General features: G+C 49.3%; 1 protein-coding gene across 1 annotated transcript in view; it reads right to left on the bottom strand.

Annotated features, from left to right (window-relative positions):
• LOC142576617 (rifampicin phosphotransferase-like) overlaps positions 1 to 13,457 on the bottom strand; it is a 242,139-nt gene that overhangs the window by 50,460 nt on the left and 178,222 nt on the right. Inside the window, exon 33 of the mRNA XM_075686819.1 lies at positions 7,289 to 7,352. Coding sequence (XP_075542934.1) covers positions 7,289 to 7,352 — 64 coding nt within the window. The remainder of the gene's footprint in view (positions 1 to 7,288; positions 7,353 to 13,457) is intronic.

The following is a 13,457-nucleotide window of genomic DNA, read 5'->3' as shown; positions in this document are numbered from 1 at the left end:
GTTGCTCATCAGCGCGGAGTCCGCAGAAAATACCCGCCGCCTCACTCACAAGTTAGCGGGGAAGAGGCCGAGCAAATTACAGACTGGGGTATTCCCCGAGCTAAAATTGCTAAACGCCATGTATCCCACTCGCTATAGGGCCAACTGCCCTTGGTGCGCCGGCATACCCACCTTAATACATGTAACCCTGGACTGTACTAAGCGCCCTCATTAACCAAATAGGAATGGCACAATGGAGCAGTGGAAGGCAGAACTCGCCCGTTTCAACTTGGCTGGACAAAAGTAATTAATTAGCCAGGTCAGGCAGGTGAACAGGCCAGTGGGACCTTGGACTAGTGGGTTCCAACCACGCCCCGTTACCACGCCCCGTTAAAATGTCCTCCTGACAAATATATATATATATATATATATATATATATATATATATATATATATATATATATATATATACTGTCACGGGTATAACACCATTTCCAAGATCTATTTCGGCATATAGAAACAACAGCCGAGAATACCGAGAGGCTGTTGCCGCTTCGTCGTCTTCACCATCGACGACCTTGTCCTCTTTTCCATCGTAACAGGACCCCCGGCAGAAAAAGCACCGTCCTGCTGCTTCAGACGGGGCTGTCGGTAAGGGGCATAGTGCGGCTTAAGCCGAGAGACATGCACGACGTCAGGTGATGTGGAACCGGGTGGCATGACGGAGGTCTCGGTGATTATCTCGTAAAAGACATTGGTCATTTGACGAAGAACACGGTAAGGGCATTTGTAGCACGGAAGGAGTTTCCCGGAGAGCCCCACTCGGCGGCAAGGGGACCAAAGCAGCACGAGAGAGCCTGGTAAAAAATGTGCGTCACCATGGTGGCGATTGTAAGCGTATCGTGGAGATTCCTGGGATGCCAAAAAACTAGTACGGGCAAGCTGGCGCGCATAGTCAGCATGGGCGATGGCATCACGGGCATACTTGGTCCTCGAATCCTGTGTCAAGGGGAGTGAAGCGTCCAATGGTAATATAGGGTCACGACCGAAAAGTAAGTAAAAGGGGGAATGCCCAGCAGTATCGTGGCATGATTAATTGTAGGTGAAAGTGACGTAGGGCAGCACCACATTCCAGTCCTTGTGGTCGGGTGAAGCGTATTTCTATAGCATGTCAGTAATAGTCCGATTAAGTCGCTCAATAACACCGTTGGTCAGGGGATGATAGGAGGTGGCCAGTTTGTGCTTGCTAGAACATGAGCGTAGGATATTGGCGATGACTTGGGATAGGAAAGTGCGGCCGAGGTTAATAAGGAGCTGTCGCGGCGCGCCATGAACTAAAATGATATCCCGGAGTAGGAAATCTGTGAAGTCGGTTGCGCAGCTCGTGGGAAATGCCCGAGTGATGCCATAGCGCGTCGCGTAATCAGTAGCGACAGCGGTTCGTCTGTTGCCGGAGCTTGGCTCGGGGAAAGGGCCAAGGGGAACCAAACCCACGCGAAAGAACGGCTCAGGTGAAATGTCGACCAGCTTTAAGTACCCGAGAGGAAGCGTTGCTGGCTTTTTGTGATGTTGACAGGGCTTGCAAGCCGCTACATAGCGCCGTAAGGAGCGTGCGAGGCTGGGCCAGTAAAAGCGGTGGCGTACGCGATCGTAAGTGCGAGCAAAGCCAAGGTGTCCGGCAGTTGGGGCGTCATGAAGCTCCTGAAGCACGGTTGAGCGGAGGTGTTGAGGAACGACAAGGAGAAGGGGAGGACCGTCAGGATGAAAAGTGCGTCGGTACAATATCCCGTCGTTGAGAACGAACCACCGTAACGATGGGTCAGAAGGAGCAGATGCCATTCGGTCAATGAGGGTCCTCAAAGTAGTGTCATGGCGTTGCTCATTGACCATGTCCAAAAGCTGGTAAATGGAAAGAACACTTGCGGAAGCGTCCATGTCGGCGTTGGCGGGCGTGTGTACAGAGTAACGGAACAAATAGTCGGCGTCTTTATGTAGCCGCAACTCCGGTAGCCGCAAAGCCCATCGTCCAAACCTCCCTGTGGGATCTTTTAAGGACGAAATCGAACAGAGGGCGTGGTGGTCCGTTACAATAGAAAAAGTCCTGCCGTATAAATAGGGGTGAAATTTCGCCACTGCCCGCACAAAGGCCAAACATTCGCGCTCGGTAATAGAGCAGTTCCGCACCGCAGGTGACAAACGACGTACGCGATGAGACGTTCATGGCCGTGTTGAACTTGTGCCCAGACGGCACCGATTCCATGGCCACTGGCATCGGTGCGAAGCTCTGTAGGGGCTGAAGTAGCGAAGTGTCCTAGAATCAGGGGGGGGGGGCTCAGAATTGTGGTAAGACGAGAAAAGGCGGTGGACTGAGAGGATCACCGTAACGCCATGAAAACGGCACTCTTTTCTGCAGATCTGTGAGAGGGCGTGCTATGGCGGCAAATTTTTTAACAAAGCGGTGGAAGTAAGTGCAAAGGTTCACGAAGCTTCTGACATCTTTTGCGGACCGTGGAACAGGGAACTCTTTCACGGAGCGAATTTTCTCTGGGTCCCTTCGGAGGCCAGTTGCCTTGACGACATGTCCAAGGACGGTTTTCTCACGATGGCCGAAGTTATATTTCTTTGAGTTGAGCTGTAGACCGGCCTTGCGAAAAACGGCAAGTACAGCTGAAAGGCACTCAATATGTGTGCTGAATGAGGTTGAGAACACAATAAAATCGTCTAGGTAGCAGAGAAAAGTCGACCACTTGAATCCGTGTAGTAATGAGTCCATCATACGCTCAAAGGTAGCCGGAGCGTTGCATAGCCCAAAAGGCATAGCTTTGAAGTGCTAAAGACCATCAGGCGTTTTAAAGGCGGTGTTTTCAGGATCTAGATCATCGACACCGATTTGCCAATACCCAGACCGTATGTCGATGGGCGAAAAATACGGTGCACCATATGGGCTATCGAGGGCGTCGTCGATACAAGGTAGTGGGTAGACGTCCTTCTTCGTGATGCGGTTGAGGTGGTGGTAGTCGACGCAGAATCTCCATGAGCCGTTCTTATTTTTTACCAGCACGACAGGGGACGCCCAGGGAGTTGAAGATGGCTCTATGATGTCTTTCGCTAGCATCTTGTCTACTTGCGTTTTGATGACGTGACGCTCCGAAGCTGAAACTCTGTAGGGCATCCGATGGATGGGCGGATTATCGCCTGTATGTATGCGATGTCTGACAAGTGACGTCTGGCCTAAGGGACGGTTGTTCAGGTCGAATATATCCTTGTAGGAATGTAATAGGCTGCACAGCTGTTCCGTCTCCGCAGGAGTGAGACTCGGGGCGATCACTTTCCTCATGTCGTTGTCAGTACATTTGGCAGACCGGAAAGGCTCACAGGAAGCGTCGACGGCAAAAGTCTCAACGCAACTAATTTCTAAAGCAGTGCTGGTAGCCAGGGTTATATGTTTAGGCAGAATTTGCTTATCGAGCCTGAAATTCACCACAGGGAGGTACCTGCGATCGTCTGTGACCCTCAGTATCGTATGCGCGACAGTAACGCTGTGGGTGAGAACGATGGCAGTTATGGGAGCGGAGATGTAATCCCCATCGGCAACTGGCGCAGGAGGCGACATGTCGATGTATGTCAAGATCTGTGGTGAACGTGAAGAAAATCAGTCGGTCTCAAGCGAATTTCGTGTGGTGTTGAAGGAACGTCCAGTAGAGGCAGGTCAAGACGTACAGTACTTGAGGAACAATCGATGAGCGCTGAATGGGCGGAGAGGAAGTCTAGGCCTAGGATGAGGTCATGGGGGCATTGGTCAAACATAGTGAAAAGGACGATAGTATGGCTGCCTGAAATGGTGACGCGTGCAGTACACATGCCGACCACGGTCACCGTACTGTCGTTGTTGATTTGTACGAACCGAGTAACGGCAGACGTAAGAGTTTTTTTTTAATGGCGGCGTAAGCGGTTCGTCATAATCGATGTGTGCGCTCCGGTATCTATAAGGCCTGTGACGGGTGTGCCATCACTTGGACGTCAAGAAGATTATTTCTCGTACATAGCGCCAAAGGAGGGTTTTGCGGCGAATTCGACATTGCAGCAACACATCGAGGTGCCGCAGTGCTTAGTTTTCCTGCTGGGACGGTCCTGGGTAGGTCGGCGACGGCGAGCGGTGAAGCTGGCGCGGACGTGGCTGGCGACGTTGAGGCGAGGGCGAGTGAACATAGCGGCGAGTCGAGGTAGTGGCGTCGGAGCGTCGTAGAGGCGACGGGGTCAAGAACTTCAGGGACAATTTGAATTCCATAAGGTCTTTCGAGTAGGGAACGACCAACGGCTCTGGTAGTGACGGGAAACGTGGCCGATTCGGCGCCAGCAGAAACAGATCGGACTGTCGTCAGGTGTACGACAGTCCGATGGATTTCTGGTAGTGTAAGGATAAGGGACACTGTAAGGTGGACTGCGATAAGACCGACGCATAGGAGCAGAGCGGCTGTTAGGGCGACTCAAGGAGCAGGCGCTGGGAAGACCCATATTAGCGATTGCCTCGCAAACCGCGGAGTGTATCAGTGATATCGTCTCAGCAGTTGAGGTGGGGCAGGAAACGCTGCTTCGAGTTCGCGGCGTACATTCCAGGTCACGTTTTCGCTTGGTGGTGGAGAGCTAGATTGGTCGGTGGGGTCGGTAGAGGAAGAGGTCGCTGCAGTATTTAGAAGCCGCGTAAACTGGTTCTATATACGGCAACTGTTCGCCTGCTCGAAGCGGTGGCATTCCTTCATGATGGCGTCGACAGTCAACAAGTTTCTAAACACCGAGATGCCTTTGATAATGTGCCCAACCTTGTACGCCTCTGGCGTGGACGTGTCGATTTTATGAAAGAGGGCTTGGACATCCTTAATGTAGGAAACTTATTTCTCGGTAGCAGTTTGGGCACGCGTGGCGAGTTGTTGATTGGCGGCTTTTTGTCGACCAGTCAGATTGCCAAAAACGTCGGACAGCTTTTCTTTGAACAAGTCCCAGCTGGTTAGCTCGTCCTCGTGTATGTAAGACCACGTTCACGGTGTTCCGTCGAGGTATAACACGACATTTGCCAGCATTATGGTCGGATCCCAACTGCACACCTTGCTGACGCGCTCATACATCTTCAACTATTCTTCAACGTCAGCACCATGAAGGCCAGAGAACTTGCCGGTGTCTTGCGACTGAGGCAGAGCAACGTACTGGGTATGCGTAGTCGGCATTGTAGCTGCAGATGCGGTGCATTTCACTGGTAGCATGGTCCCAGGCTGGGTGAGACGTTCGCTGGGGAGCTCCGTGGCGAAGACGCGTACCCCACAAGTCCACCAAAATGTCAAAGGTATAAAACAATTTACAAGGTGTATTTACAAGGCATATATAAACGACAGCCGAGAATCCCGAGAGGCTGTTGCCACTTCATCTCCGTCACTATCGACGAACTTGTCTTCTTTTCCACAGTAACAGCACACACACACGCATATATATATATAGTCATGCCATAAGAAGCCAACAAACACTGACACTTATGGCTTCTTATGTTGGCTTCTTATGGCATGACTAATAAAAATCGGGCCCCTCGGTAACCCCCTTTCTTCTCGTTGATTATATATATATATATGTGTGTGTGTGTGTGTGTGTGTGTTTTCTCAGAAATAGAGCGGCAACATGAAGCAGATACCAGGAAGTGGGCTTCACCCTGAGCCACTAGTGGCTTCGTTGGAGACTTCTACAGAAAACTCTCCCCTCATATGCACTAAGCTGCACATCGCATTCACCTTACATTACCTGTGTGCTGCCACGGTAGTCAGAGATCCTGTACCAGTCTGTTTCCTCTGAAGGGGCTTTTCAAAAGAAAGCGAGTCACGTGCCGAACTACTTCTTCGTCTTCCTCTAATCCAACAAATGACACTTGCTGCCTATATTCAATGTTAACCAAAGAAATTTATCCAGTAACTCCATAATGAAGTTCTGTCTAAACTCACCAAGAACAAAAAGAATTCGTGTGTTGCGTGCGTGCAACAGTCGATCGTCAAGGGTTAAAGGATATTGTAGCTCGACATTCCCCGAGCGGCTATTTTGACCCTGTCGGAACTCTTTCCATTCGTAGATGAAAGCCCGTTCCGAGAAACCTCGCCAAGTACATGTGCCACCGCGATATTCGGCAAATCACGGACAGCCACGACGCATCTTTTCAAGTAGCTTTCTTTTTCGGAGAAATTTGCGAACGTAGCCTGATTTTTCTTATAAACATAGTAATCGAAAAGATATTATCATGGTACTTGCTTATTCACTAATCTACTCACGTACAGCTGCTGCAAAAACAACTACAAATTATTTCGGAGAACTCAGATACCGCAATAATTGCACAAGTGTTTTAAAAAAAATTTGAACTTAGGGCTCGAACTACTGTAATTATTTACCGAAACTAAGCGTGTGATTTATTATCGCCGTTTTTGTATGCGACTGTTCAAATGCCGCGTCAAAGAATATACGAGTGCTTTTATGTTTATCCTAGTGCTGAACATTATGAAAAAAGTTGAAGGTAGCGAACAATATTGAGATACAGTTCTCAAGTTTCCATGTTTTATTCGCCGACTTGCTGATTAGAACGTTTAATGGATATGTTTTTTTTTCACTGACGCATATAGACAAACATGAAATTATTTCAATTGCCGCTTAATCAGCTATTTATTGCTTAGTTTCATCGGAAATTCGAATACATTCTGCTGGGAGACATCTGAAGAGGCCATTTCTTTTTTACATTCGCAACACGTTCGCTGCTTTTGCTTTCATGGTTTATATGCTTCTTGTGTTTGAGAACGCGGGCAAATATAAAGAACGAAAGCTACTAAGCCCAAGACCACGATTGTGGAAGACAACGCCACGACGTAAGTTATACTTTGCTGTTTCTTTTTGGCATTGAGCTAGTTCAGCTTTATTGAAGTGCAAAGTGGCAAATGATGCCTCAAACTATAAGTTGGTATGTAGAAGACGACGTTCCCCCGTTGAGTATACAAGAAAACTGCAAGACCTACCAATACATACCGGACCGGTGAAAGCGATTGTCACAGTGCCGTGCATATAGAACTTCACAACGTGGACGCATCTTAGAGCCACTTTGCAAGTGTCAACCATTTTATTTAAAAGGCAACGACACGTCCTCATGTAGAGGTGCAATGTCATTGAAGCTGTGAATGATACCAATTTGGGCTCCGGCGATATCATTTAGCCGCACAATACTACAGCGATCGTTGATAACGCACAGAGGGAAGCAAATTGAAAACATGGCGCCCCCACGTTGTTCCCTTACCTTGGATAGCTCTCGCAGAGAGACAGCCCGACGGCACTTCCGCATAAGCCAGATCAGAAGTTTCCTAGGATAAAAAAGGTAGACACAAAATGAATAACCACGGGCTGAAATCGCAACGCTTTTCGATCGTAAGTGCTCTCGGGCTCTAGCCGGCTCCTTGGCTAAAATATCTTCAACATCGGGATTGGCTGGAATTTGCCCTTACGAAAACATTTCTCCGCAAAAGCGTTTTGTGAATGTGGGCCGAAATTACTTATACAGATAGTGCCAATTCCTTTGCTTCACGTGATTCAATCTGTATGGGAGGAATCAAAGAGTTAGGCTTATGATTCTCCAGTAACTTCCTCCAATTAACTGATTTGCACTGAACAGATTGACTCATCGTTTGCTTCGAGTTGTCGATTAATTAACCCTCATGTTGCCATCCGTCGACCTTCCACCAAAACAGATGCAGAAAGCTGTCAGCCGATTGCTCCTCTCTATTGAATTGGCTACGCACAGTGTATTGCTATTCAAAGAAAAAATGTTCTCGCACCAAATGAGCATAAATTCTTCTCTGGCTAGTTAACGACCCCTAACGTTGTCAGCTTTGTGACTCAAGTCTGCACGCCCATCAAGCAAACGGGGCAAGCCAATGCTGTGTATTGCTACCTACTCAAAGCCTTTGATGCAATCTATCGCCCCCACTGATCGAGAAACTTGCGCACTACTAAGTTGAAGCAGCTACTGCAACTTTACTACCCAGTTATTTCTTCGATAGGTCTTGCATCATGAGCGTAAATGATCAATATTATTTTTTTCTGTACTTCACTAAGTGGAGTGCACGAACGTGTCATGTTGGATCGGCTTCTTGCCCTAAATTTTTATCAATGGCGCTTTCTCAGCAATGCGCAAGTCTTCGTTTCTTCGTTACGCCGACGGCACCAAAATATTCACGGAAAAACACAGTATTGAGGACTGCCGAGCTCTGTAGTCATACCTATCCTCATTCTCCTAATCGCGCCAATTAATCGAGTTCACTCTAAATTCATCAAAACCACAATCACCTCATATTCGCGTTAGACCCATAATATTGCCTTCCCTCATTTTTATGATCGTAAAGCTGTCGAAATAAGCGATCTCAGTGAGGTTTTGATATCAGGTTCAGCTTCTCTGGCAACAATGAGCGTGTAGCAGAAGGAGGCTTGCACGTGGTCGGTTCCGTCTGGAGACTTGAAATGGATTTCCGTACCTCACTTCCCTCCCCAAAATTGTTCACATGCATGTCTTGCATTGCTTGAATCAGCCTCAGAGGTGGGGAATGGCATAAGCAATACAAATAGAATATCAGTCGACTATCTGCGCATCCATCAGTACATATAAAGAACGTTTTCTGACTTCGTGCACCAAATTTTCAAGTTTCAATAGTTATTCTAAACTGTCGTGACAATCGTACCGACGTCCTTTTTTTGTAGAAAGTCATTTATGGAATTATTACAAACCACACATTTATCAGCTTTCGTTTTACTACGGGTTCCGAAGAAGACTACCGAGGACTATAGAGCCTTCCACATTCCTGCCTATTTCAGCAGACGCTCGCATCGCCACAAAATGCCGAAGTCGTGTTCCCCGTCTTGACATCTTTCAAAACGTATTGTCTTCTTCCTGTTGAGAGCTTCGCACCTTCTTTTAAAGAAATTTCTCGCTGTACTCCTCTCTTGTCTTCTCATAGTTTCTTTCTGCTTCAATACATATGTGCAATGAGTTGCAGAAGCCCACGTAAAATAAACAGAGTACTTTTCACGTCGAAATTTCTTACTTCTTTAGTCTCTTCTTCCCCTCAGCCACGTCACTGCAGACTCTCTTTGGTCTTCTTCTTCAACTCCCTGAACATGCTTCACACCCACACCTATTTTTTCATTCCTCATGAGATATTGTCACGGCCTACTAGGGCACGGGAAAGCCGGTGTAGAGGACGTACAAAAACACTTGATTAGAGCATTCAACGCAACGTCGTTGTCGTCTCTGTTTTCCTACACGCGCGCTACTTCAGCGTCATTTTCATCGCCTGGCATATACCCGCGGCGACCATATAGGATGGAGCATTTGCCCCTCCTTTGAAAAAAAGAGGCATCGTCCCGATGCACCGACCTCCGAAGACAGTACACAGATGGTGCAAAGTTGAGGTCATTAGGAAAAGTATGGCTTTATACGAAGCACGTGCACAACGTCGGGCAGATCCCGCCGGCGCTTGGGGCAGTTATGACTGTCGGACACAGCGTCATAATACACATCGCTGATGCGGCGTCCAACTGTGTACGACCCGAAGTATATTCGCAAGATCTTCTCACATAGCCCCCACCGACGAATAGGAGTCCAGACCCACACCTGGTCACCGACGCTGTACGTGACGGGTCTGTGCCGAAGATTGCAGTGTGTGGCATTGCAGTCCTGTTATTCTTGGATTCGTAAACGCGCAAGCTGCCTGGCTTCCTCTGCGGGTTGCGTAAACTCTTAGGCACCAGTCTCGTCGTCACCGCACTCGTGTGGCAGCATTGCGTCCAGGATTGTCGTCACTTCCCGGCCGTAATCGAGATTGAAAGGTGTCACGCGTATTGTCTCTTGGTGTGCCCCGTTACACACAAATGTTAGATACGGTAAAATGTCGTCCCAGTTCTTGTGGTCGACGTCGATGTACATACTCATCATGTCTGCCAGAGTTTTATTCAAATGCTCTCTTAGCCCATTGATTTGGGGCCGTAGTCTTTCGCTGAGTGGTACCACTTAGTCGCAAAACGGTATCGAGAAGCGCTGCCGTGAACGCAGTGTGTCTGTCTGTTATGACCACTGCGGGAGCGCCATGCCTTAAGCCGACGGCATCGATGAAAAATCGCGCTGCTTCGCCTGCTGTTCCCCATTGTATAGCTTCTGTTTCCGCGTATCGAGTAAGACAACTTGTGACGACGATTATCCGTCTAGTTCCGGCAGTAGACAGAGAAAGCGAACCTAAAGGGTCCATGCCGATTTGTTCTAACGGTCTGGCGTCGGCTTCAATGACAATGTGTTGCTTAGTGAACAGAGCCTGGCTAACTCGTGACGTAGGTGAGAAGCAGCTCTTAAACTCATCGATGAGCTCAAGAATGCTGTTGCGTTCGACGGGTGATAAGGTGGGACTGACATCAACCACACGGGCAGGCATAGCCACGGTGGAGGCGGCGTGCTGCACTTAGAGGCAGTCTTGTAGTAGGGTAAATTCGTCGAAGTGAGCCAGAGCCATGCCTTTAGTGATGTGTCTATGTTCCCTGCGAAAATTTGTCATGTCCGTCGAGTAGATCAATTACGGCCCTGGCTATGCAAATGCCTTGACTCAGTCCCAGTGCGTCGACGTGTTCAACGACGCCAGTCCCCATGTGCAAGTTGTCGCAGATTGCAGGTACGTGGGAACATCTTCGCGGCGGAAACGTGACGTCGTCGTCAGCCATACGTAAGCGGGGTCGCTGGTGTGCCGCGGGGTCGACGTCGTCTGAGCTTGTAGAAAATATAACGACGAGGTAGCGGACATTACTCACTGCACCGTTCTCTCTCAAGAAATCTATTCCCAATACAAGTTTCTTGCAGCACTCAAAGAGAACGACGAGGGTGGTGAAGAAGGCTAAACCGGTGGTTACTATTCTGGCTATGCATTTTCTGATCGGCGTCATCAACTGGTCGCCGGCAGTTCTGAAGTTGGGCCTGGTCCACGGCGTCTACACTTTTCTGAGCCTGTTGTCTAGCTTTAGACTCATTATCTGAAAATGCGAGCCAGTATCGACGAGAGCGACCACTTGGCGGCCGGCAATGCGTACGACCAGATTGGCGCTGACGGCGTCTGTTACAGGCGGTGTGGTTGGAGTCGTCGGAGTTTCAAAGTCGTCGATCGGTGGTGATGGGGCTCATGGAAAGCTAGACGGTTTCCAACCTCACACATGGAGGTCGCTGCTTCTAGTTTCCCCGGCGTGGGCTAGGGGACCTGCCCCTAGAGGCGTCAGAAAAATCGCGACGGGTGGGTGGGGTGTAACAAGCCGGAGAAAAGAAACGCGATCGAGGCGTCGCTGAACCTTCCGGCCGAAAGTTTGTAGAATTTTCGTCGCAGGTACGTGCAGCATCAAACACAGGGTAATTCTAGTTGGGAAACCTTGGATACCCAGCTGCGCGGTAGTGGCACGCGCGGTAAGCATGACCTGCTTCGCCGCAATGAAAGCATAGGGGCCTGCGGTCAGCGGTGCGCCACAAATTCGTTTTTTGAAGCGGATTGTCGGCAAGAGATTCGCCGTAAGACCGAGGCGCAGCAATCGGCTGGCGGCGATACGGCATAACTGGCGGCGGCTGTGACTTTCGAAAATAGGGCCTCGGGGGTGGCGGTGATGGCTGCGTCGTAGTGGTTGACGGTGTCAGCAGCATCGAAGTGGCGGCAGGTGGACGAAAGACAGCTCCCGCGTGGGTTAATCGTCACGGCACCGCCTGCCAGTCGGCCGACGAAACGGCCTGTCGAACTTCCTCCCGAAGGATATCAGCGATAGAGGCCACCGCTGGTGCGATGGGAGAAATACCCAGCTGACGGATCTCCTCGCGCACAATCTCTAGGATGACTTCACGCAGAGAAGTGCCGTAGTTCTCAGGTAGGATTAAAGCGCTCACCGGCGAGTTCTTGCGATAAAACTGATGGTAGCACTGCTGTAGTGCCCGTTCAATATTGGTAGCCCCCTTGGTAAATTCGGCCACTGTCGTCGGTGGATTTCTCACGAGTCCAGCAAACAGTTCCTCTTCCACTCCGCGCAAGAGATACCACAACTTCTCTTCTTCGGCCTCTCCGGGTGTGCTCTGCTCAAAAGGTGGGCCTATTTTGTCCGCAAATATGGCAACGCTCTCGCTTAGGTTTTGAAACGAAAATCGAGCAGGCGTTGCGCGTTGTCTCTTCTGTCGCTCCTAGTGAATTTGTCTAGCAGCAGGGTGCGGAAGGCATCCCGTGTGTTCAAGCTTCTCTCCAGGTTCACAAACTACATCCGCGCACTCTCCTGAAGAGGAAAATAGACATTATTTATTTATTTGTTTATTTATTTATTTATTTATTTGTATTGCCCTCAAGGCCAGGAGGGCACTACAGAGGGGAGTAGTATGAACCGTTCCAAAGTTTACAAGAATGCGGTATGTTACAATAAACAGATGAAATAACCATTGCCGATATTATACAATGTTAGCTAAGGTAAAGTTAGCCAGCATTTGCTAGGAGTCCCAGTCAGTATGACTGGCGACACGCTCGAATTGTCTAGCGAATCTTGGACATGTTCAAAAGCGTCACCATGGAAACATTCTGGGATCTTAGGATTTTGCAGTGTCACCTGCGATGGAGTGTCAGTGTCCATGGCGGAAGTAGGTAGATGCGTTCCTGCAGCGTCCTGCAAAAGGTTCAAGTAGGGCGTCAGGCCTAACAGGCGGCGAATGTACCGGTGAACAGGAGCTTTCACGAACGAAGGTGATTCCGCGTTGGATCCATCGCTCCGCGAAGGGCTGCCAAGCATAAGGCGATCCTACCCAGCACTTCCACCAGTGTGACGGCCTAGTAGGAGACGGGAAAGCCGGTCTAGGGGACGTAAAAAAGCACTTTATCAAAGCAGTCAACGCGACGTCGTTGCCGTCTCTGTTTCCCTACCCGCGCGCTACTTCCGCGTCCTTTTCATCGCCTGGCACATTCCCACGGCGACCAGGTAGGATGTGACAACATCTGAACATTTGCTATAAATTATTGTTGCATCGTACCGTTGGGACCTACATACCAGACAGTCTGTAAAATTTCCTGTCGGCTTGCTGTTTCAACAACAGAAAATGGCCCTCTGTGATTTGAGCCTCGTCCATTCTATCTTCAGTCAGGCGGATCATGCTTGAACTTCTGGAGACGTGGAAAATGGGTTGGGTGCCCAGTAGCCGCAAACGGCGGTGTGCATTCCAGAGACGCTGTATAGGAGCGGTTACGATCAGCTACCGCTGCTTCAAGGTAGCACTTCTGTCCGCCTGGGAAGTAGGCGTACATACTTATGCAATGTTTGATGTCCCGAACAGCTTGCTCACCTAGCCCATTGGCTCCTGGGTTATATGGTGATGTAGGGCTGAGCGTAACTGGTCGTCGCTCAGCCCATTCGTTGACTTATGGCTT

This window comes from Dermacentor variabilis, chromosome 3 (assembly GCF_050947875.1).
Source record: "Dermacentor variabilis isolate Ectoservices chromosome 3, ASM5094787v1, whole genome shotgun sequence".
In the NCBI taxonomy this organism is placed as follows: Eukaryota; Metazoa; Arthropoda; class Arachnida; order Ixodida; family Ixodidae; genus Dermacentor; species Dermacentor variabilis.
This window is presented reverse-complemented; position numbering and strand designations above follow the sequence as displayed.